Consider the following 25,291-nt stretch of genomic DNA (forward strand, 5'->3'; position numbering starts at 1 on the left):
AAACCTGCGAGACTCGGCTTGGGAGGTCCCCAGAATGCAGAAAAAAAGTAGCGTTTTATATGATTTTTGAATTATTTACAAGTAATGTTGGGAAAAATAACTTTAAATACCCGTAAGTGGCATAGTGTGACTATACCGATCCAGATAGGTTGTTGAAACGTACAATTTGATTACGTTTGTAACTGTTTTTCTATTCTATTTCGAGTAAGACAAGCCCATCAAATACCAGTTCTCTTAAGTTACACATTCTATATTCTTTCACAAATATTCTTTCATAAAGATTTCAATTCTTTGACTATATATTTCTTTCTTAAAACAAGGACGGGCATGAAGCCGTGTATAACGTAAACGAACTAATTATGCATCGAAGTTGCCAGATACACAAAACAAAAATATAAAACGGTTGCAATAAAATACATAAACAAATAATAAATCTACGTTAAGTAAAAGACGCAGACGAGAAATAATTATATTTCAACAAATTCGATGTGCCGTAAGGCGCTGTATTTATTAAGATCACTTTAATTAACATTCTAACTTAAGTGAAAAAACTTAGCTCAACTTTAACATGACATTTTGCTTATAAACGATAAGCTGGAACTGACATCATTGGTTACATGTGTAGGCAATTGTGATCTTCTTCTTTTTGAGCAGCAAATACTAAATTAAAATATCTAATTGTATACCTTTTAATTTAGCATACGGACAAAAAATATGTAGCATTTACTTAAAAAAACAGCGAATATCTCTTCCATAGAAAAATTTCTCTTTAGTGATCTTTTCCTTTTCAACCAATTGCTTTCGATGTAGAGAGGCTTTACATATATAACAATTATGGATTAAATCAGCGGTTTTCAATTTAGTGGACTATGAAACCCTAAATGATCACCTTTTTTTGTGGAACCTTGAGCCTTAATGAATTGTTTAATTAATTAATTTCATTAGCAATTGTGAGTATATTAATAAAAAAAAGAACAATTAATTACATTATTTAGACAATTAAATATGAAATGAGCAATTATAACAATTAATTAGAACAATTGAATAATGAATGATTGAAATTTTAAAAATTATTTTAAATTATTTAATGAATGTATGAAATTTTTTCATTATATCGTATTATTAATGCTAGTCTTAAAATTGGATTTTTTATTATTAAATTGAATGCATCATCTTGTCTAGTTCATAATTTGATTTTAGTGTGTGCCTAAACTGAAAATGAATGAGCTGAAATTAGGTTTTCTTTGAAATAAAACTAAAAAATGGCGAAAATAAATGCGAAGAATGGTTAAACATACTTCTTCATCGTTATTTTTATTTGATGCGAAATACTGATGCAATTTTTCATAAATGCATATACTTTTCATCATTCTTTAAGATTTTGTTATTAGAAAATATTTTTTTTAAATTTTACTTTTCCGTCTTACAAACGTTTTAATTGAATAATTGCATAAAAATAACGAAAAAGTTAAATTAAAATATATAATTAATTAAATATAAGTTTAATGACAGGTTTCTAAAATCCTCATTGATTAAATATGTCCTAACTCTCGAAAGCCCTGTGACCTTTTCACGGAACCCTAAGGTTCCGCGGAACACCATTTGGGTCTTATTTGCCATCAGAAGTTAGCCGGTCCACATAGATGGAAAAATACAATGATTACTTTCATTTAGGAACGATATATCTAAGATAATTTTTATATTAAATAATTGCATCATACTAGTTATCATTTTCGTGGAAAATTTGCACCTGTTGTGTATGCAAGATTTTTACTCGAAACATTTTGAACCAGCATACGTTGGTGCCATCCTGCAAAAATGATAGTTTTCCTGCTTGCTCTTTTATGTTTCACTCACGGAGGTAAGTTACTAAGTTTAGCTTACAGTATTGACAAATTTTCAAATTATTTTTATTAATGTGTAATTGGCAGGAGTTGTAAAAATTATATGAAATTTAGTGTTATAATTCTTCATTAAATCAAAAATAGATTTGAATGCATAAAGCAAATTAGGGTGACCTTTTTCTAATCGGGCAATCTATTTCGTATTAAAATTTTTTTTAACCTAAATTTGCAGAAATTTTTTCCACCCAATTATTTTAGTTAATTATCGCCATTAACAGACAGTTTTTCTAAACATTAGTTTCGGTTATTTTACATTTTTATGATAACTGTGTCAGCGCGCATGCGCGTCCCCGGCAGAAGATTGTGTAACTTCCATGATGACAGACCGTTCACATGTAGCTCCGTCAAATAAAAAATAAAACTTCTGAAATCGCTTTTAGCGATAAATAAAAATAAAACTACTGAAATAAATAAAAATAAATCATCTCAGAGTGGTCCGTCCTTATAATTTTCTCTTCAAACATTTTAGATAAAAATTTACTTATACACAATTCAAAGAAGTGAGGGAAACGCCAAGATTCAGAAAAGTAAACAAAACTATTCGATGTTGTTGTTAATTTACGTCGCACTAGAGCTGCACAATGGGCTATTGGCGACGGTCTGGGAAACATCCCGGAGGATGATCCGAAGACATGCCATCACAATTTTGATCCTCTGCGGAGGGGATGGCACTTCCGCTTCGGTAGCCCGACGACCTGCGCGCGAAGTCGAGCACTTCACGATAGCACAGTTTAACGAGGACCAATACCGCACACCCTCGATCCCTACGCAGACTGATCCAAGTGGTCACCCACCCGCACACTGACCGTAGCCAGTGATGCTTGACTTCGGTGATCTGCTGGGAACAGTTTCTAAACGATCAGTCCACTGCGGGACCAAAACTATTCGAAAAAGACGTTATAGAACATTTTTGTTATTATGTTTTTCCTCTTTAATTTTGATTCGGCTATTTTTTAAATATGAGTCTTAATTTCTTATTATTTTATTCATTAGATATTAAAAAAATTATAATTATTAAAACGCATGGAAAATTTCATCAAACTATAACTATATTTTTAAATGTTTCTTTTAAATTTTTATGCATGTACAAAAAATAAATAAATAAATAAAAATAAGTAAAAAAAATGTTCCACCTTGAGTAATTTTTGATTTAATGATTCACGTTCACGGACCTTCACGTTCTAGGACTCATTCTGAATAGTTCGAGGGGATGATCTCAAATATGCTAATTAATTAGTGTGGACGATATTTTAAGTTACGAAATAAGACACAAAAACGTGCTTCTTTTGAACGAACATTATACCTTTTTTCGACAGATTCGAATTTCTGATCTCCAAAATATAGAAGGTAACTACATTCTAATAAACTTGGTTCTGATAGTTTGGTCTGTTGAGCACTCCGTAGCAAGGACCGCTGAATGTTAATTTTACTTTTTGCGTATTTCGCCATATCTTGAAAACTTTTTAAGAGAATTGAAAAGTTTTTGCACACAATGATAAAATTTGTCTATCAAAGGACAATTTCATACAAAATGCCAAAAAATAACTTTTAGTAAATATTTATTAATTTTTATTCTTTTATTTATTAATAGTTGAAAACGTTTTAAATTATAAGGTCTACAATGTCTTACCAGTGGCGTAGCTAGGTAACTAAGGGCCCTGGGGCAAATTAAAAAATGGGGCCCCACTGCTTTTTATCAAACTGATTAGGTTTTATCAAATAAAAATATGAAATATACAAATACTTTAAAAATGCTAAGCTACAAAAGCTCTTTTTTGTGCACTGCAGGGAGGTAATAAAAATATTAAACAATAACAACATAAATTACAATTAATACTTGGTGTAGGTTTGGCTAATAAAACGAAATAGAGAAGATTCAAGGGTTTATTATATAAAGGTTGGGCCTACCAACTGACTAAATAATAATTATATTTACAATTTTTTCCTAGCTTTAGTTTTCACAAAAGTATCAATGACTTCGTTTAAATCCAGGCTTGATGCGGTTTTGTTTTCAATTGCTATTAACGATAAATGTCGGAGTCGAGTTTGGCCCATATTATTTCTTAAATAATTTTTTATTATTTTTAATTTGCTAAATGACCTTTCAGCTGCTGCAGAAGTGACAGGAATTGTAAAGAATAATAACATTGCTGTAAATACTTCCGTTAGGTCGCATTCTAGCACTCCATATTTGCTCATTATTTCCTTACATAATTGGTGAACAGTCCATGCTTGAGTTAGTTGAGGTAAAACTAGGTGGTAAATATTAATAAATTGAAGTGAAAAACTGGGCCCTATTATATCTGAATATTTTTCTTTGGAATTCGTCACACTTTTGTAATAAAGTTGCTTCATCAACATGTAATAAATATGTTGGTGTTAGAAAATCGAATATATGACAGACTGCACTCATACCAATAAAACGTGTATCTAATTGAGATATTACTGTGTCTAGTACATTATTGAAAATCTCAATTTTAAATATTTTTTCTCGTTTAGGAAATCGGTGATCAGCAGCTAATTCATCAAAATGTTTTTTAACTTTTCTTTGCCTTTTTTCTTAAAAATGGGTATCAATACCATATTTTCTTGCAGTTTCACTGGCTTTGCTCTTGAATAATTCGAAATCATTTCTATAAATTTGCAACTTTGCTTTGGTCTCTGCTAAAACTTTACTAGCCTCGCCCAAATTGATGACGCATTTTTGTAAAGTTTTGGATGCATAATTGATGTCGTTCAATACACTGTGCATGAATTCGCAAAGCAACACGAACTCGAAATTTAGCATTTTTGTTTTAATACTCTCTGCTTCACTACGCTCATCTTTATTAGGATTCTTTAGAACTATTTCTGATAAAGCTTTGATAATATCAAAATAACGAAGTTTTATTGCAGATATCGTATTGACCCTACTGGACCATCTAGTCGGATTTAGTTTTTTTAGAGTGGTGTCCGATTCGCCAATGAATTTTGACAGTAGATCCCAACGTTTGATGCTGTTTCCGAAAAAGTTATACAAATCTTGCAACGTTGCGAAAAAAATCTGTATTTCCACACAACTGCTAACGGCATCATTTATCACCAAATTTAAATTATGAGTGGCACAATGTACGTACTCTGCGTTAGGCTGGATATCCTTAATGTTTTTGTACACCATTATACACACCACTCATCACACTGGCGCCATCATAGCCTTGCCCCACACATTTTTTTAAATCAATATTTTTGTCGATAAATAATGTTGTCACTTGGTTGACTAAATCTACTGCGCCATGTTTGATGGCTGCATAAAAGCCTAGAAACACTTCTTTTACTTCTATATCAATTGGCCGTCCATTTTCCGATCTGGTTATTACTGCATATACCTCACAACAATGCTTAGCTGATCTACCTTCGATATATCCTGTGTCGTATTCATTATGATGGCAAAAAACGGTGACGCTCTAATTTGTTCTAGTAGATGGGTTTCGAGTTTGGTTCCCAAGCTCTCAATCATTTCATTTCGAATTGTTGCACTCAGATATCTTGTAGATCCTAAAAACATTAAAAAAAAACACAATTTCTAAAAAGTCCTGATATTAAACAGTTAGTAATTATAAACAAAATAAAAAGATAAAAAAACTTAGAAATAATTATTATTACCTTTGGGCATATCCAAAACTTGCCGCAAAATGTAATCATATCGGGCGACAAGCTCTACAAAGGACAGAAAATTTCCGTGGTATCCTTTCTGACTTAAGTCTTCTTGATGTCCTCTCGCAGCCAAAGAACTCTTTGCGAGGGTAAGTATGATATCGAATAACCTTTGAAGAACCATTTTCCACAATGATGCTTATTTTCGAATTTCATTTTCAAGTTCCTTGTCGATAGTATTAGTATCGTTTTTTCCTCCAAAATTCCTACACAGCACATGCTTCCGAATGGCCACTCGAACAACTGTGTTGTTTAATTCTTTCTGATAAATGCTTCCAATCTCGAATTCCCGTACACCAAACATTATTCCTTTGTGAAGCAAATAACCAGCAGGGTTGACAATAGGCAGCGTCTAGTATTTTGGAATAACACAACCAAAAACAATTAACTGGCCCATATTTAGAACACGAAACGTAGTACGATTTTGAAAAACACCTATTGTTCTGGTTGATGTCTGTTGGAAAAGGTCCTGAAGGCTGTAAAGGCCCCATATCAAGAATTTGACGTTTTTCGTTATCACTTAATATCTTCTTCGTGAAGTTTCCCAAGTCATAAGAAAATTTGTCGTACACATTTTCGAAAAATGTAGAGGTCTGTGGTTCCTCCAAACCCTCCGCTCTTATGTGTGTCATGCAAACATCATCCACGTTCACATGACCGGCGGCCGAGGTATCTTAAACTGCAATAATTGTCGAATCTTCTTCAGTAGGCTTCTCAACCAACACTGCAGTTACCACATTATTTGAGTCACTATCAATAGAAATATTTTGGCTAGATGTACTTGCAGAAGGCTGACTAAAAAACTTGTCAATTTTGGGCAATTTTTGTTTACTACCTTCTCTTTCTTGGCGTTGTTTGCGTTTAAATGCACCACTGGGTTTCTTCTTCTTATCCATAATTTTAGTTTTCTAATTTATTTAAACAATACAATATTAGATTGTGCTCGAGTAGGTAGGTACTCATTGTTCACTGACGACGTTAAAAGTAAAATAAAAGGAAAGAGAAACACAAAGCTACGCAACAAGTGTCGTTGGGGAATCCCCGGAAAACAATTATCGCCGTTAGTGTTACCACATTTAACGGTGGAGACTGTAATGGTTGGCAACTGTTAGGTGATCTTTTAAGACGCACTTGGCGCATTTTGTCATCCCGTCGGAGGGATGCGAGAGAGAGAAAGGTAGATGTATGTTTGATACAATCGGGAGAGGGTCTCCTTGGTCTTCTAAGAGCTGGAAGCTCTTACTGGAAAACAATGCCTATTTCTTTTGTTTTTAAATAAAGTTAAGTTTTATTGTTTTAAAAATCTGGTCTGCTTATTTATTGGAAAGGAAAGGCATTACAGAGACCATGAACGATCTCCTGCCCACGGACCTGAATTAATGTACCTACTGCAGGTGACTTGCCTTTTATCACGATATTTCGCGTTATACAATGAGCTGTAGCCGAAATCTATAGATTTGACACAATTTATTGACTTAACAGAGATCAATATGAGTGGTAAAATCAAATAAAATTGAACCACTATATTGACCAGTACAAAAAAGTTTATTGACAGTAGCTTACTTACTCCTGATGCAGCTTTAATTTTTTAACCGTTCTCGAAAAAAAAATCTTAATTCGAATTCACAATAAAGCGCACATCGATGAATAATAAAACGCACATATCACTATCTGTTAAATTGACAACTCTGCCAACCTACAGAAAGAATTTAGGGGAATTCCCTAGACAGGGCCGGCTTATGCATGTCGCGGCCTCTAGGCAATGCTCGTCTCGGCCCTCCTCCCCCTACCGTCTTCTAACTTCCTAATATATTTTTTCGCTAACACAACACTTTATTCATAATTACGCTGCTTTTTACTACATAGGTGTATTATCACATTATTCAATAAAAATATTGAATCAAACGAAAAGAATATAAGTAATTAATATATGCATTTAAAAAAAATCATACAATAAGCTTAAATATTAACTCAACTTTCACTCAATATTAAAATTCACTTTTTTTGTTACAAAATCGTTCAAGACATCCTGAAAGTTAACCTTTTCCAATACATCCAGTACTGCCAACCTTATTTTTTCATACTCTTTGGTAGCTTGGCCATAGAATATGGTAGGTACCTATGGTAGGTACCAGAACAGTAAGTGTGCATTCACAACGTAGAATTTTGCGCGTTTTTCAAGCGTGTTGTGTTAAAAAAGCTGCTCTTCCTGCATTGTCATCTGATTAGTCGGCGTTAAAATTACCGCGATAAAATTGCTTGCGATTATATTACTGCGTTATATATGAACTAACTACCATAATATTAATATCTAATTTGGAATGCGTTCGGAAATGTACTAAAATAGCATCGATGTAATGTACAGAGCAAGACAATCGTCATTGAAATTTCGAATTAAATTTTTACTGTTTAAGAAACATTGTCAATTTTTTTCTCTGTAGCACAGGGCCCCTGAACGAGGCGGGGCCCCTAGGCAGTTGCCTACAGTACCTAATGGATAAAACGGCCCTTGTCCCTAGGCATAACTTTTGAATTTCTCTCAACTGAGTTATCATGATTAAAGTGGGGTTGCAACCTGTCATATTTGTTTTGAAAATGGGAGAAATTTCCAAAAGTTCAGTTCGATTGAGATTTCTGGCAAGGATTCGAGGGCCCCCTGAGCTTGAGGGCCCCGGGGCACTGCCCCGCCTAGCCCCTTGGTAGCTACGCCACTGTGTCTTACATAATTTTGAAGAATGTAATTTAAAATACTAAAAGACGAAATTTGAGCAAAATAAATGAAACAGTTCCATTTTTGAAGCAATAAAAAAAAATGGAAATAAAAATATGGCCACCGAAGCCGACGTCTTCAGGGGGTACCAGATCCGGAAGCCGTAAAACAAAATATACATGCCGATTTTTTTCAGAGACGAGCTGAAAATCTGAAAATTCAAAGTGCACATTTAAAGAAATTTACAGCAATACTTCAAAAAGCATTACGAGCTTCTTTAGAAGTTTCTTATCCAACAGGAAAACAATGAAACCCCATACAATTGGAGCATCCCTTATCCTTCCTGCAGCAACTAAGATGACATCAATTATGCATGGCGATAAATATGGAAATTGACTAAAAACAATACCATTATCAAGAGATACCGTGTCTCGGCGTATTTCCGAAATGTCACGAAATATCGAGTCAGAAGTCATAAAATGCATACAAAATTCATCTGTATTTGCTTTACAACTGGACGAGAGTACCGATTCAGAAGGTGGCGCCTCATATGGTATTTAATCACTGTATGATTCATCGGCAAGCACTTGTTGCAAAAGATATGGATGAAGAGTTGCACAACGTATTACAAGACGCTGTTAGTTCAATTAACTACATTACATGCAACAGCCACAACAGCCGTCTCTTTTCAATACTTTGTAATGAGATGGGCTCAACGTATGAGAGATCACTGTTACACACCGAAGTCAGACGACTTTCACGTGGTAAAATACTACGACGGTTATTTGATTTGAGAAATGAAGTGTACATGTTTTTAATCGAAAAGAAACATAGATTGGCAAGTTATTATATCAATGAAGTTTGGCTAGGGAAGCTGAGCTATGTAGTTGATATTTTCGAAAAACTTAACGACTTAAATTTGAGCTTGCAGGGTGAGAATTCAACTATCATAACTGCAGCTAGTAAAATTCAAGCTTTTAAGAATAAGCTTAGTCTCTGGCAAACTGAACTGAATAAAAACAACACTGACATGTTCCCTTGCTTTAACGATTTTATGAAGGAAAATAATATAGATATATTTACATTTAAAAACATCATTTCCAATCACATTGAAAAGTTACAGAAAAATTTTTCGAGAAGATTCGAGGATTTTCCTGAAAACTATCTTGGTTAGATTAGTGATCCATTTTCGTTTGACATATGCAGTTCAACTCTTCAAATTAGTGAGAAAGAGCAATTGATAGATCTAATTAGTGATTATACTCTTCGAAATCAATTTAAGACTCAGCCTTGCCAAAAATTTTGGCTATCCGTGGAAAAACAATATCCCGTTTTATGCAAGAATGCCATCAGAGTGTTAATACAATTTGCATCAACGTATTTATGTGAAACTGGATTTAGCAAACTAGTTTCAATAAAAAATAAATACCGCTCGCGTTTAAACCCTGAAGATGATATGCGAATTGCAATTAGCAACATACATCCAAACATCGATGAGATAATTAGAAACTTGCAGCCACATACATCTCATTAAAGGGCAATTTACTGATTTTTGTGTTATACAAAAAGTATTTTCTTAAAATTATAAATAAAATTAATATGAGTCAAATATGATGATGTTTTTATTCGATGAAACTAAAGAAATGCGCAAAATATACATCGTATTTGTGAACATTTATCTCTAGGGGTCGCCAAAAATTTTCTCTCTACAAAAGGGGTCGCAGTCGAAAAAAGTTTGCGCACCTCTGATTTATAGGTTGGATCTAAATATAATCAGAGATTATAAAAAGTACTAACAGGAAGTTATAAAAGTATTCATCCCTGGTTATAAAAAGTACTAATTCGCGAAACCTCTTTAACTCTCCCTGGAACCCTAAAGTTTCATAGAACACAGTTTGAACTGCTTTTCTAAGGAATCGTGATGAAATTACCAAAATTTACCACATTTACTACCGAACAGCATGATAAAAAACTATATTTTTATTATGTAAATTTCATGAGAAGTCATGACCAAATCTCTAAAGAAAAAAATTACCCTGATTTTTGGTGTTCCCATAAATTTTACTATGTTCTTTTGACCATTCTTTTTTTTTTTCTTTCTCAGTGCGGTCAGTATCAGGGTTCGCATTTCATAAAAGGCACTGTATTGCCTCGTGCAAACAGATGTGTATTTCTCAAAATTTCAGAAGTTCTTCTACTTTGGCACCTCAAATTTTAAGAAAAGTATTTCTCGCAAAATTGGAGCAACAAAAAAAAGCATGTATCTAATAGTTTTACACAAAGAACATATCAGGAAATTTTCAACGAAATCAAGAATGGCAAGTATCCAAAAGATTTTTAGTTTATTAAATTAAAGAAAAATAGTGTGTGGAATCCCTCCGCTCGGAAGAAGTTAAACTTCGCAACCTGCGACATTAATGGTAGAAGAATCAGCAGTCGTAGAAGGATCACTAGTTCTATTCAACGGCTCTTTTTCCTGCTCCGCTCGCTTCCGTGCTCTGTAATCACGGTAATATTGTGCATTTTTCCCTCGTGTACCTCTTGAACCAGTGGAAGTGCTTGTGGTTGCCTCATCGTCTCGCCCTGGAAAATGTATTTGTATTAATAATGTATGTGAATGCGTTATAATGTAATTTCAAAATAGAAAACCTAACAATCAATTGATATTCACAAGAGACGTACCTTGACATAACCTTAAATCCGTCGCATTGTCCGTGTGATTGTTTTCACTCATTTTTTACAATTGTTATCCACTAAATTGGAAAATAAAAAATACTACACTATTAAATTATGTGTGTATCAAATCAAACTAAAAAAAATATTTGCAGAAAAACAATACTTTTATGACTTTTATTATTTTTATGCTAGTGAGAACCAAAACAATATGGAAATGGATGAGGGAAAACTGGATCCTACCACGTGATTTCCCGGCCAATAAAAATGTATCGTTAAACGTTTAACGCAACCTTGTTGGAAGACGCATAAGAAGTATAACTTCAAGAAATAAATAAATAAAAAATACCCCGCAAGGCAGGTGTGTATATTTGAGGCTGATGATTATGAAATCTAACACAAAACTGAGAGATGGTGGGTTCATACTCAACTGAGGATAGTTTTTAATTTTTATTTCTTAACACTAGATTGCCTAAGGAAGTCATTTTGACTGCTTTTAATTTCAATTAGAAAAACAATAATGTATATAATGACACAATTTTTTAGAATTTTGTACAACATATAATTTTTTTATTGTTAATATTTGCTAATAACTTGTTATATAACTGTAAATAATATAAAAAATATAAAAAAACTAATTTTAAATAAATTTCTTCACACATTATTTATTCTCTTACAATCCAGTCATTTTGACTGCCTTTGGGCAACATAGGTATTTTCCGTCTTTCTAGTGTTAATACTGAAAAATGTTTTTCTTATTTTTTTTAAAAATATGCATGCTGAAAAACTATTAATTTAACAATTATTTAAGAAATTAGAATTATCCGTCCCTTGTTCACTTTGCTCACAAACCCTCCTAGTTGCTTCTCATTAATCATTGCAGATTAAGAAGAAAAACGGCGTATTTCCTCTTTTTTCCCTTTTTTTTTTGTTTCAAAAATTGCGATTGAATTGCCATTTACATTTTGAAGATGATTAAATTTAGGCAAATCAATAAAATTGGTAGCAATCAATAAAATTGGAATCTCCCGCAGGATTATTACTCAGTGGAGATGGGCTCAAGAGTTAAAGCATTCCCCTCCGAATAGAACCGAATTCGAATCCCAGTGATGGCTGGTCGATAAGAATTTCACACACGGCTCGCACCGACCACAGTGCTGACGTAAAATACCCTTAGCGGTAGACGGATCATGGGTTAGAGTCCTCTTGCCGCCAGACTCACCATGGGAGGTTCTCATGGTCTTCCTCTCCATGTAAGTCAAATATGTGTTAGTTCCATCAAAACGACCTCCACGAGGACAAACATTTCTTCCAATACTTGATTCTGGAGTTCCCTTGTCTACAGAATTGGATTCAAAATTACAAGGCTACGGAGTTAAACATAGATAGTCGTAAAATCACAATTGAGTCGGTTGTTCAAATGCGGTTATAAAAGTAATAAAACTAATAATCAAATTGTATTTTCTCGTATTCTTTCTAACTCCTTGCATATTTTCTGCTCATCTTCACAATTTCAGGCTTCTAAGTCTTATAGATTTTGAGCAACAAAAGCAAAATGTAACGTAAAAAAAAACAAAAAAACAATTGAAGAAAAAATTCGGAAAAAATAATTTAAAATTGCAAATAGCATGCATTCAGAATTTAAAAAAATAAATAAATAAATAAATAAATAAAAACTTTGTTAAATTTTTAATGGCTTTTCGAGCATGCCAAATTTTTACCCTAAATGTGCTTATGATGATCTTAAAATGTGTGTCTGTTGTAACTTTTTTTTCTCCGAATGCGAGAAAATGCGAACAATAAAAGAAAGGTTATACATTATAGTCTCATCACAATCACATTTAACAATCAAGTAATATTATCAATTTTTTTAATTATTTAATGTTAATACTCAACATTAAAAAATAATGACAGTTTACTTTAGGCATATAGAAATAGAATTGAACTTATAAGGGCCCCATCATTTTCAGTAGCTTAGGGCCCTACTAACCTTAAATCCGGCCCTGGCCCCACGACCTGTTGGAATTTATAAATTGCGGAAAACTTCTTATGAATGGTAAAAATACGCGTAAATTTAAACCCAAATCAGAATTATAAAACTTCCTAGATGATTAAGCCTGTTTATACATCGTCTCCTAAGCATAACATAAGCGGAGGGATACACTGAAAGTTTTCTAAATTTCTTCTGGTTACGCCATCTGGGAAGAAGACCGTCTTGACCTTTCCCCTTTCTCCCTCCTTCTCTTCTCAGTTGTATGGATGGTGTTTTCAATATAAATGTACTAGTCGGCAAAGCCCCCTGTTCGCTACCGCTCACCAACTCCGATGATTGCTTCGCAATAATTGTTTTTTCTTGCCAGAAAACAGTTTTTCTACTAAAGTTAAAAATATTCACTTAACATCTATGTACTAAAAGAAATTCTGTTTACTTACGCTTTTGCGCCTCTACTTCCCACTTCCAAATACAGTCGAACTCGTTTATAACGAGCACAAAGGGACCGTAACATGCACTCGTTAAATCCGAGTGCTCGCAATAAACGGGTCCTTAAGGCAGACGTGAAACCAGAAGAGGGGGGGGGGCTTGGGAGGTCAAATGATTGAGTTGACTTAAAATTTAATTAATACTTACTTTAATTACATTAATTTAATTAAATACTTTTCTTAATTTAATGACAACTAACCCCCCCAACTAGAAAAAAAAATTCTAGTTGCGCTACAGTCTTAAAGGAAAGAAAAATAAAGGAAAAGATTCTTACCAAAACATTTATTTTTTTCATTAATTTAGATATTTAAAATAGTTTGTCAGCTTACTTTGAAATCGCTCATTTCATATCATTTTGAAAAAAAGATAAGACAGAAAGACTAAAAAGATGAGAAAAAAGATTGCAAGACAGAAAAATATTGCTCGCTAAATTCGGGTCTTGCTCGTTAAAAGCGACTTCTGTTCGATAGACTTAACATTGATCCAACCAAATATTCTTGTTTCCCTCGGTAAATCCGAGCTCGTTATAAACGAGTTCAACTGTATTACTATCTATCAGTATTGTAAACATTTAGATCTCTTGGTGAACAGAAGTGATTTTTTAAATATCATTTTTTTAAAATAACATTTATATTCTTAATACATTATATTGTTCAAACAAATTTGATAAGTTCACAACCATAATTTAAAATTTTCACTAATAATAACAGTACTGAAAAATAACTTTAAATTAGGGATACAAAAATATTTAAAGGAAAACAATTCGCGATCGCAACGCTCGAGTACGCCCTCTATCGGGAGCCTGTAAATATCAGACATTAATTTATCACGTTTTCATTTAGTTCCATCAAAATCATCGGCCATGACGGACGCCATTTTCTTAGCAGCAAATAAAAATAAAAATTTCCCTAAGGAACAGCTGAAGAACTTGAAAAAACTAATCAGAACATGCCAAACATTGAAGCAGAACACGCCAAGCATCTGAAGAACAATTTCTCAATAATTTTTACCTTTCTATTACCAACAACATAACTTACAATTTCATGATCACTTGCTGTTACAGATGTGTATATTACGGTAAAATAATTTTTTCTGTCTTCAATTCATTACAAATTAAAATGAAGTCAACATTACATTACCAATAAAGAAATGTGAATTCAGAACGTCAAGAACTGCAATAGTTATAGAATTCTTCTTTGTTATAGAACAGTATATATTTCTGTATCTATTGATACACTTGATGGTATCACTTTGATAGGAATTACGTTAATTTTAGTTAAAATTAGAAAACTCATATTTAAAGTTAAATTTTAATTATAGAAATATTCTTGGTTACATAATTACAATACATTAATACAAAGGGATAAGATTCTAGGATTGACTCACCAGGTGCGTCATCTCGTAAACCAGGTCACCTATGCACAGCCAAGCAAACTTTCTACATATTCCTAAATGGGTGCAATCCCTACAGCAAGAGGGAACTTCGCCAAACTCACTCTTTGGCTGACTTTATCGATGTTTTTGGCGCACTTACTATTTTAGGACTCCTTGCTCTGCATCACTATATAATTCGGAAAACAACAATAAAGAATCAACCAAATTACTTGAAATAGTGTCATTTGTGCTGATGATTAATAAATTTTTTATCGTTTTCTTGGTATGTATTTCTTAGTTTTGAAAGAATAGATAATTTCAACTAGAATTCAGCTGTTCTGTTTTTAAGCTATATATTCAAATTCATATCGAGATCTTACAATTATTAAATTTTGATGTGTGGTATGTTATCTAAAAGTAATAAAGGGATAATCTATGCACACATTATTTGAAAATAAAACTTTCAAACGAAGAACATTTCATTTGGAACTCTACGGATTTATAAAGAAGGCAAGTGTTATGATTTTTATAATAAAAAATTAGCTTGTAAAACTTTTTTTTCTTATTGGATGATAGTTCTCTACAGAATGGTTTCTTACGTCTGATTAAGAACTATAAGAATAATAAGAAAAGAAACTATATGAAAGTTTTTATTTCAATGTAAAGAATTCTTAAAATCGTTTTTTATCCTAAGAATTCTTTATTTTCCGTTTTATAGTTTTTTGATAAAAATTGTTGTCAAAATACTTTTTTTGAAAACATAAATGGTATAACATTCTGTGTTTATGTATACTTCTTGCATATTCTAATGTTTCAAGTAATATGATTCAGAAAAGTATGAATAAAAATTCGGTACTTATGTATTAACGCCACAGCAGCTACAGATTTGGCTGTTTTTAAGTGCCGCCAATCTACACCTAAAATTTTTGTGACAAATCATAAAACGAAATACTTTATTTAAAATCAAAGTAGTTTATCGGATTTCGGTGGACAATGGGCAAAATATTTCGCCCCAGAAAAAATAAAATTGCATCTTGTTCTATTTTTGGCAAATCCCAAAGACGCATTTTCGTAGCACTAAAAAATGGTAGCAAAAATTTAAGAACAAATCATTTTGAAATTCTTCTGATTTATGAAGCAGGTAAGTGTTAATTTTTATAAAATAAAAAATTTTACTTTTAAGTAGTTTTTTTCTTGATGATAGTTTTCTATTGAATGGTTTTCTACGTCCGATTATGAATCAAAAAAGAAAAAACATGAAAGTTGTTTATTTTAATATAAGGAATTTTTAGAATTGTTTTTTCTTTGTTTTGTATCGTAAGCATTCTTTACTTTACGTTTTTCAGTTTCTAAATAATGATTTTTATTAAAACTTAAATTACTTGTCAAATTGATAAAATTGGGTATATTATAGCCTACGTCACAGATCGTGTTATTCCTACTAAATTTAACTAATAAACAGCATTTTCTGCGAACCTGATGTTTAGCAACAAGTAAAAGCATCAAACGAAGTGTCTTGTTATAAGTCGCTACTCGCCAGGTTGGAATTGTATTAGTCTAGTTCCTTTGGCAATAATTTATATTGTTGTTTTACCGAAGTTTATGAATTTAGTAAGCATATTTAAAACTCAGTTTATTAATTAAACTAAAAGGTAAATGTTATTCCTAGTAAGTGGAAGTAGTTGTGCTTTTTTCATATTATACCCAATTACTTGTCAAAAAACTTTATTTACAAAATTAAATTACATAAAATTATGAAGCTTATGTATACTTTTTGCTTATTTTAATGTTTGAAGCAATATGATTCTTAAAACTATGGAATGTAAAGTTGAAATAGGCCTTTCAGGTTATATCATTAAATTTAGTAAAACTATTTCTCAGGCATTAGGTTTTAACTCTAATAAGAAGATACATATTTTTTTCTGTTTACAACTGTTCTGTTACAAGATACATATTTTTTTCAATGCTACACGCTACATTAAAGACGTCTCCAGAGTAACTGAATGACGGTTCATATAGAAATCGCAGGTATGCGTCACATACAACAACGCCCCCTATATTCGTTGCGATCGCGAATACCTTTACGACTTTTGTTAATTTTATGCTGATGACAACCTAAACAATATGGAAATGAATGGGGGGGAACTGGATCCTACCACGTGATTTTCCAGCCAATAAAAATGCCCCGACAACAATGGAAAACGAGGTCAGACTTCTATGATTTTATGTTATATATAGAGAAACCAGGGCCGGATTTAAGCTAGGCGGGGCCCTAAGCTACTAAAAATGATGGGGCCCTTATAGGTTCAATTCCGTTTTCTATGCACCTAAACTGTGATATGAGCATTATTATTGAGCATTAACATTAAATTAATAAAATTTGTTAATATTACTTGATTGTTAAATATATTGATTGTGATGAAACTATAATGTAGAACCTTTCTTTTATTACACATAATTTTTGAAGGATAAAAAAAATTTACAATGGAAACATATATTAAGCTCATTCATTTCACAAGTATAAGAACTCTGAATAATCACATAAATATATAAAACTAGATAGAAGAATAACAATTTTTTTCTAATACTATGCTAAGGAATAAAAACTATTTAATAATCTTTTACGCACATTAACACAAGACATATACGTTTATAAAATCAAGTCAAATTTATTTTAATTAAAAATTTATATCACATTTAAATTAATGTAGGAATTCGGGCACTTGCAGGAAATCACCTTAAACGTTTAAAAGTAGTACGGAAAAAAGTAATTGAAAGGGAATAAAGAAAATTTCAATTAAAGAAAAATTGGATTTAAAGTTATTATGTTATACTTGTTGGAAAATAGAGTTCGTTTCACATCACCATCTTTGTTTATAATATTTTTCTTCTTGCCTTTTTCAAAGCAAAATCATTAACAATATCATCAAATGACAAACCTTTGAGTTTATCACTTTCAATGCACATCAGACTAAGGTTTGCTAACTTGTCTTGTGACATAGTTGTTCTAAATTCGTTTTTGATTCTTTTTAGCTGAGAAAATGATCTTTCACCATGACAATTTGTAATCGCCATGCAAAGGAACAGTCTAAAAATTGCTTCCACATTAGGGAAGGCAGATTGGATATGATCCTCAAAAATTATTTTATAGAGCTCTTGATGTGTCAGATTGTGTTTCGTGACGTGTCTCGTGACGCGTATGTCATGTTTTTCCCCCGAAATTCTGACTATATGTTATTTGCAATTTTAAATTATAAATGAATTGTAATTTTAAATTAGCAATATTCTCAATTGTTTTTTCTTTGCGTTACATTTTGCTTTGCTGCTCAAAATCTATAAGATTTAGATACTTGAAATTATAAGGTGTTTAGAAAATATGCAAGGAGTTTGATAGTATGCAAGAAAGCACAATACAATTATTAGTTTTATTTTATAACCGCTGTTGAACACCCGATCCAATCTTGAGTTTACGACTACCAATGTTTAACTCCGTAGCCTTGTAATTTTGAACTCAATTCAGAATAGTATAAGAGGATAAATTGTTATAAGATAACCTCGATGAACTGTTGCAATGCGAACGGAAAAAAATACCAATTGGATGGTTTAAATACCATTGGTTTTGTTACAATTTTTGTCCTCGTAACTTTTTCTCCGTGCGTTATTTTTTGTTCTACTACTTCTGCACTAACTATTAAACATAAATACTAAAACTGAACCCTATCATTGAATGTCAAATCCTATTTTGGAAATAAGGCTGTTGCAGTTACCAAAATAAGAGAACCTTTTATCTTAACTACTAAATAAATAAACTAAATGTAGCACAGAAAAATATTGCAAAACAATAAGCAAATAAATTGGTATTGCTTAATTGAACGAAAAAATCTTACCTTGAGAGAAAAAACACAAGAAGGAACTTCAACAAAAAGGAAGAAAAAATGTTCTATTTATTCTTTCGAAAAAAGTAAAGAGAAAGCGTGAACCACCAATACAATATGTCCTTCTTTAATTTCGTGCTTTTTGCCAACCTGGTTAATACCTTCAACAGCAATTTAAATTCTGTTTTTTGAAAATAATCGTCTGCTAATATGTCTTTAAAAATAATCGTCTGCTACTATGTCTTTGAAAATAATCGTCTGCTACTATGTCAATCTTCAACAAAGACTATTTTTTTACACTCTGACTTCTACATTTACTTTAAATATAAATGTTTCGGATAAATTATTTTTATAAAACAATACAATTAAACTAAGTATATCAAATTTATTGAATTTTCTTCTGTATATTAAAACATATATTTCGATGCTATGAATTTAGAAATAGTAAGCAATTAGAAATTAATACCTTACATTTTATTTACATAAAAAGTTTTTTTTTTTTTGAAAAAAAGTTTTTTATATATATTCATATGATTTTGGTACAGTCCGCAAAAAAAAAAAACGAATCACCCTGAATAACTTTCGTTCTAATGATCGGATTTTCACGAACTAAGTGTCAATCTTAATGGTTCCTGGGGGTGACCTCAAATATGCTAATTAATTAGTGCTAACTATTAATTAAGTTACGAAATCAGACACAAAAACGTACTTTCTCTGAATAAACATATATTTTTTTTTACATATTTGGAATCTAGACACTTGAATTAGGGGGGGTAGACAAAATTTTAAAAAAATTGGGTGGTAAATTGGGTAGCAATAAAGGTTTATATATTTGGCGATAGTCCAGAAAACCGCCAAAAAAAGTCGCCTGCGCAAATGAATATTTTAAGATAACCCGTTGACTAATTCAAAAGTGGAATGCGTAATTTTACTAGGTTGCTAGGCAACCACGCTCTGACTGTAGAAAAAAAATTGAAATAATGTTTGTGATTGCTGGGAGAGGTTTAATTAATTGTTAATAGTAAATATCTCGAAGTTTCTAGGCAATAGGCCATTTTTAAGATGATTTCTGTCTAAAAAGCAAAAAAAAAAAATATTTTAATCCCCTTTGAAAAGAAAATTTTTATCGATTTATAAATTATTTATGATTTTCTAAGTTTTTAGAATTTAAATACGTGAACTTTTTACCGATATTATATAGATTATGCTGTTTTTGCTATATTTATTCGAGGATTTCTTACTAAAATTAAATTAACATAACTTATTATAGCTAAATACAAAATTTTAGGGATAATCATTTTTACAGCTTTAATCGAGTCTTCTAAAGGCCTGGTTTCTTAGGACAGGACGCCGTCAGCTGGAAATCAGCGTTAACCTCTGATTGGTCCATTTGTGAGTTTGATAGTATACGTCATCGAACGCTTATCTTGAACTTCAATTGCCGTCCAACTCAACTGCAGTTGGATTACAGCGTGACGTTAACCACAGAAGCAATGGCGGACAACATCCAACAGCACATTGAAATCAGCCAAGATTTTGATTTTGACATTAAACATAGCTTCTTCATTAAACATAGCACTCTTCATTTAGCTCAGCTATAATGTGTTTTTTCTTGAACAAAGTCATTATTTGTTCTCTAAAACACTGGTCGACAATAACAAAATCAATACAAATTCAAAATAAATATTTGTTTACGTTATTAACGCATGCGCAATGAGAGATAATGTCTGCGTTGGACCGACTGCTCACGCTGAGCTAACAAAAAAGTATTTTTTTGGCGTCAGATCTACGTCAACTTTCCGCTGACGCCCAGATAAGGCGTTAGTTCTAAGAAACCAGGCCTTGAGCTAACAAACCAGTATTTTGTTGGCGTCAGCGTGACGTTGACGTCCCGCTGACGCCCAGATAAGGCGCTTGTCCTAAGAAACCAGACCTTAAGCAAGAAAGTTTGAAGAAAAAAAAAGTACTTGAAAAATAAAATGTAGATTGTATAGTAATTCTAATGCACATTTACAAGATTTTCTATAATTTACGATATTTCTTTTTTCTATAACTCAAGGAATTGCTGAATGTTTAGTGGCATTTTAAAGACATTGAAATATGTTTTGTTTAAGAATAAGATATTGAAATAATATGCTGCATATTGTATGATTCGTTGTTTATAAAATCGATTCATTCTGCTAGATATTTAGGTTACATGGTTTTCTTTGGATAAAGATGATTAGCAAATAGCATCCTCGTGTTTTGATGCATTCTGAAACTTACGTTCGCAAATTCACCATACAATGTCTCACAGCATATTCTTCAATTACGATAAGCTACATTTACCACCAAATACTGCTACTATGATTATTTATGTTTTCTTATATATATCTGATACTCTGCTTTTAAACAGAGCTAGTAAGATCTTTAAGTTACTGAAATGGGGCCCAACAACATAAAAGATAAAATATTTTATTTCATTAACTCATTAACTCAAAATATCCGGTGTCAAAATTTTAATTTTTTAGTTAAATATAACTTTTACAATATTGATGCTCTTACGTTTTTAAAGACCACATGAATCCTGTTAAAATGCATATGTTTACTTTAACGAGTGTAAAATCCTTATCAAAATAATGATCAAGACCCAAATGTAAAACAGTATAATTGACGATAAAAGCTCAACTGGCTTCAAAACATATGAAGAGGGAAGTAAAAGTCGACATGTTTCGAGCGTTCAAATATAATCGCCCATTCTCAAGACTTGTCAGGCTTGAATAACTTGTGACTTTCATTATTGGACTCTCAAAACATGTTTACTTTTATTATCATCTATTATTTTTTTAAAGCAATGAAGTTTTCATATTTTCGATTTAGTTTCTTGGGATTATCCATCTAGTTACACAACATATTAAATTATTTCACTCGATATTAAAATAAGTTTTGAAAAGGTATTTTTTATGTATCGATGCCAAAGTTTATTCTATATATATTTTAGGGTATGCTTTCGGAGTATTTTGATCGAGTTTATTTTTACACCCTTATTTGCTTAAAATTATTAAATAATTTGCTTAAAATAAATTATTCAAGCTATATGATTTAATGCATTTATAGTATAATAGTAAACGGGGCTTCCATCGCATATTCTTAACCTTAATACCTGTATTATTAAATAAATGGAATAAGCTTAGATAAATAATAAAAGCTAATTTTTTCCTCGTTTTAATTTTCAAGGAATAATATGTTTCGATCAAACAGATTTCATTCTGGAAATAGCGAAATTATTGAGTAGATCCCTTGGAGCAATATCATTCTTATCCTCTTTTGACGAAATATAGGAAAAATTAGTTTTCACAGTTTCTGTAAAAAGTATGTTAGCCTTCTTGCCACGGTTTCTTTTATTTATTTTTTTATTAAAATAAGTTCGGAAATTGCGTATTTTTTAAAATCAGATGACTCTAAAATTGGCACGGCTTCGGAACCTTCTTACAAATTTCAATTTTTAGTATTTCAACAAAATAAGACTTTCTTAACAAAATAAGGCATTTTCCTGATAACAAATTATACTACAATAATATATTGGGAATCGTGCTAAAGTAAAAAAATAAACAAAACTAGTTTGCTGCGCCCCCTGCTCGCTGACGCTCGCCAACCCCCGAAAATTGCTACGCAATCTTATATGGTTTGCTTCGCAAACCAAGCTCGCTTCGCTCGCTACTAACTTAGATACATTGCAAATTCACAAAATTCTAAGAATTCAAAACAATCATTCAAATCCATATAACGACTTTTTTTTTTTTAAATTTACATCTTTTTAGTAAATACTAAGTCAGTAAAATAAATTTGAATTCAAATAAATGACATGTAATTCGTTAAACCTATTAGTAATGTGCTATAGTGTAAAATCTTAAGATAAAATTTCTAAAACTGATATCTCTTTAAAAAGGTTAAAATTTTGGCTATAATTAAGTCTATTAAAAGTTGAAATAAGTGAATTGCAATGGAAAAACCTGTATAAACAAAACATTGAATTTCGGAAGAAATCACATTTGGTGAGAATGCTCTCTCTTGTCAAAAAATACAAAATAAACTGACCTCAAATAAAACTCAAAGGACTTCGAATCAAATAATTTAGGAAACTACTATCACGTTTAATACAAAAGGAAGATTTATTAACTAAACAATAAAATTACAGCATCGCAGTTCCAAAAAAGAAATATCACACTCACTCAAAAAAAAACAAAAAAAACAATTTACATTCTAAATAGTCACCATAGCAACCACAAAACTCTTCTCGTTACCATCTATAAACTGATATATAATAAATGAATTATTTAACAAAAAATACGATGCGCATAAGCACATAATATTTTACACTCTGGTTATTTCAGTTTCCGTTTTTAAAAGCGCTATATGTTGAGCCACCTCACCATGTGATATTCTTAGCCGCAATGATTGGTCGATTTTCTAGCGTTGCCATTCGGGGAGTTGTAATGAGGCTTTTTTTTTTATCGCCGTGTAAGAGAAATATATATATAGATAGTTTAGTATATTATCGGGAAAAAAAATCTACTTGGTATCATAAAGAAAGAGTAAAAGATATAATGAAATAATTAGTGAATCACACGTGATCAGATAATTAAAAATTTAATTTCACAACTAGGATGTTAGGACGACATTTAAGATACTGAGATATTTTAAGACGCTCAAAAATTTGGCTGCGTATTCGACAGCTTTTTATGTTCTGTATCTTTAAACTCTTTGTAGTGACTTATAAAACATCAAAACTATTTTAGATAATCTATGTTGAAGTCAAAAGAAACAAAAAAAAGACAATTAATAATTTATACTCTTTCTTCAAAAAAAATAGTATGCTAAGTAAATAATCAGCTGTTTTGCATTAAATAATTTTAAACAGCGGAATGTTTTTAATTTCTTAACAAGGTTTTATTCTTAGCTAGCAGACAATAATTCTTTTTAAGAAAACTTTACTATAATTTAGAAAGGAACTTTACTTTAAAGAAAACCTAAATTAAAGAACTAAAAAAATTGATTAGTATATTAATAAAGAAATAATAAACGTAAAAGGGTAAAGAATAAGATTCTTAAAATGTCAAAATTTACTTAAATAACTGGTAAAATAGTTCTGCGAAACATTTGTGAAACACTTCCAGAAATTTCTATTAAGATTAAGGCGATATAAGGTAAGCCAACCAGTGATGGAACACACCCCAGTGAAGGAACATTTCATAGATATTTTTTTAAAATAAGATTTTAAACGTTTTAATTTAGATTGATTGGTAACAGTAGCTTACTACCTAACAATAGGAAGTTATCTAACAATGCATTGAGTTACCTGGTCTTAGAGTCTTCTCTGGAAAAAGTTTTGAATTTGTTAGTATCTGCTCAACGCCTTGTTTCTTTGACACAATTATAAGGTCAGTGGTGCTAGTTATCCGTTTAAAGTAAAATTAATTGCATATAATAATGCTTTTTTTCTCATTGTGAAAAAGTTGTTCAAAATATGGTTATTGAAGTTACGTTTTATTTATTTCAAGCATCATAACATAAGCAGGTACTGAGATTAGGGGGTGCTTATTAACTAGATTACCAAACGATGAAAAACCAATGAATAAACAAGTGTTCCTTTATTGGGATTTTGTCAAGTTAATGAAAATAAAAGAAAAATTTTAATTTTCTTGTACCTTTTGTCATATTATAAATCAAAATTATGTTAGAAATTAAAAAAAACAACTTCTAACCAGTGAAGGAACAGGCATGTTCCTTCACTGAGAATAGATTTCCCAGTGAATGAATAGTAGGAGTGAAATATGATTTCACATGGATAATTAGTAGTTCAACGACATAGAGGACTCCTAAAATTCAGTTAAATGTTGTATGAATAGTTCCTATAACAATTTCATTTAAATATGCAAATTTAGTTGCTAAATTTATTTAAAGAATTATAATAATAATTAATTTATTATTTATCTTTATAAATGTAGTGATTAGTTATTACATCATACCTTAGACACCTTAATAAACTATGTTTATTTACTAAATATAACAACTAAATATAATAATAAAAGCTTGAATGCAAAATTTCTTTGCAGGATTTTGTGCCAATAATTAGCTAAATTATTATCTTATTGCCGTCATTAATGTCCTAACGGGAACTGGTAGGAAAAATCCATTTAAAGACAATTATCTAGGTGAAAAATGGGTGAAGTTTTTTTAAGGCGACATCCACCGATAACTCAGTGCAATGCGACGATAATTTCAAAAGGCAAAACTTCCCTTAGAGAATAATATTGGAAATACTGGTTTTAAGAACTTCAGAAGAATCTTTAGGAGGGAAGTAGCCCTGGCATCCTTTTATAAAGTGATTGCATTTACAATGCGAATGAAACAAGAGTTGAATACTACCCTTAAACGGGAAAACTCTTCGACCTTAAAAATTATAAGGATTTATATTCTAAAGTACCTAGGAAAGAAAAAGTTCCTCCATTGGTAGTTTTTCCTTACAGAAGAAGTCGTTGAGATATTACAGAATCAGTCCCTGCTACATATTTCATTGGAAAAAGCTGTTCATGAAATG

General features: G+C 31.4%; 1 protein-coding gene and 1 long non-coding RNA gene across 2 annotated transcripts in view; one reads left to right on the plus strand and one right to left on the minus strand.

The window, feature by feature from the left end:
* Positions 1–1,785: 1,785 nt before the first annotated feature.
* The window catches only part of LOC107444347 (astacin-like metalloprotease toxin 5), a 63,256-nt gene continuing 39,750 nt past the window's right edge, over positions 1,786–25,291 (plus strand). The window contains exon 1 of the mRNA XM_087165487.1: positions 1,786–1,861. Coding sequence (XP_087021613.1) covers positions 1,819–1,861 — 43 coding nt within the window. The 5' untranslated portion in view covers positions 1,786–1,818. The remainder of the gene's footprint in view (positions 1,862–25,291) is intronic.
* On the minus strand, positions 10,121–11,435 carry LOC147807662 (uncharacterized). The gene is made up of 2 exons (XR_015434897.1): positions 10,990–11,435; positions 10,121–10,890 (listed from the first exon to the last, which is right to left on the minus strand). It is a non-coding gene; the product is annotated as an uncharacterized LOC147807662 (long non-coding RNA).

This window comes from Parasteatoda tepidariorum, chromosome 6 (assembly GCF_982258835.1).
Source record: "Parasteatoda tepidariorum strain Cologne lab strain chromosome 6, Ptep-v5.0, whole genome shotgun sequence".
Classification (NCBI taxonomy): Eukaryota; Metazoa; Arthropoda; class Arachnida; order Araneae; family Theridiidae; genus Parasteatoda; species Parasteatoda tepidariorum.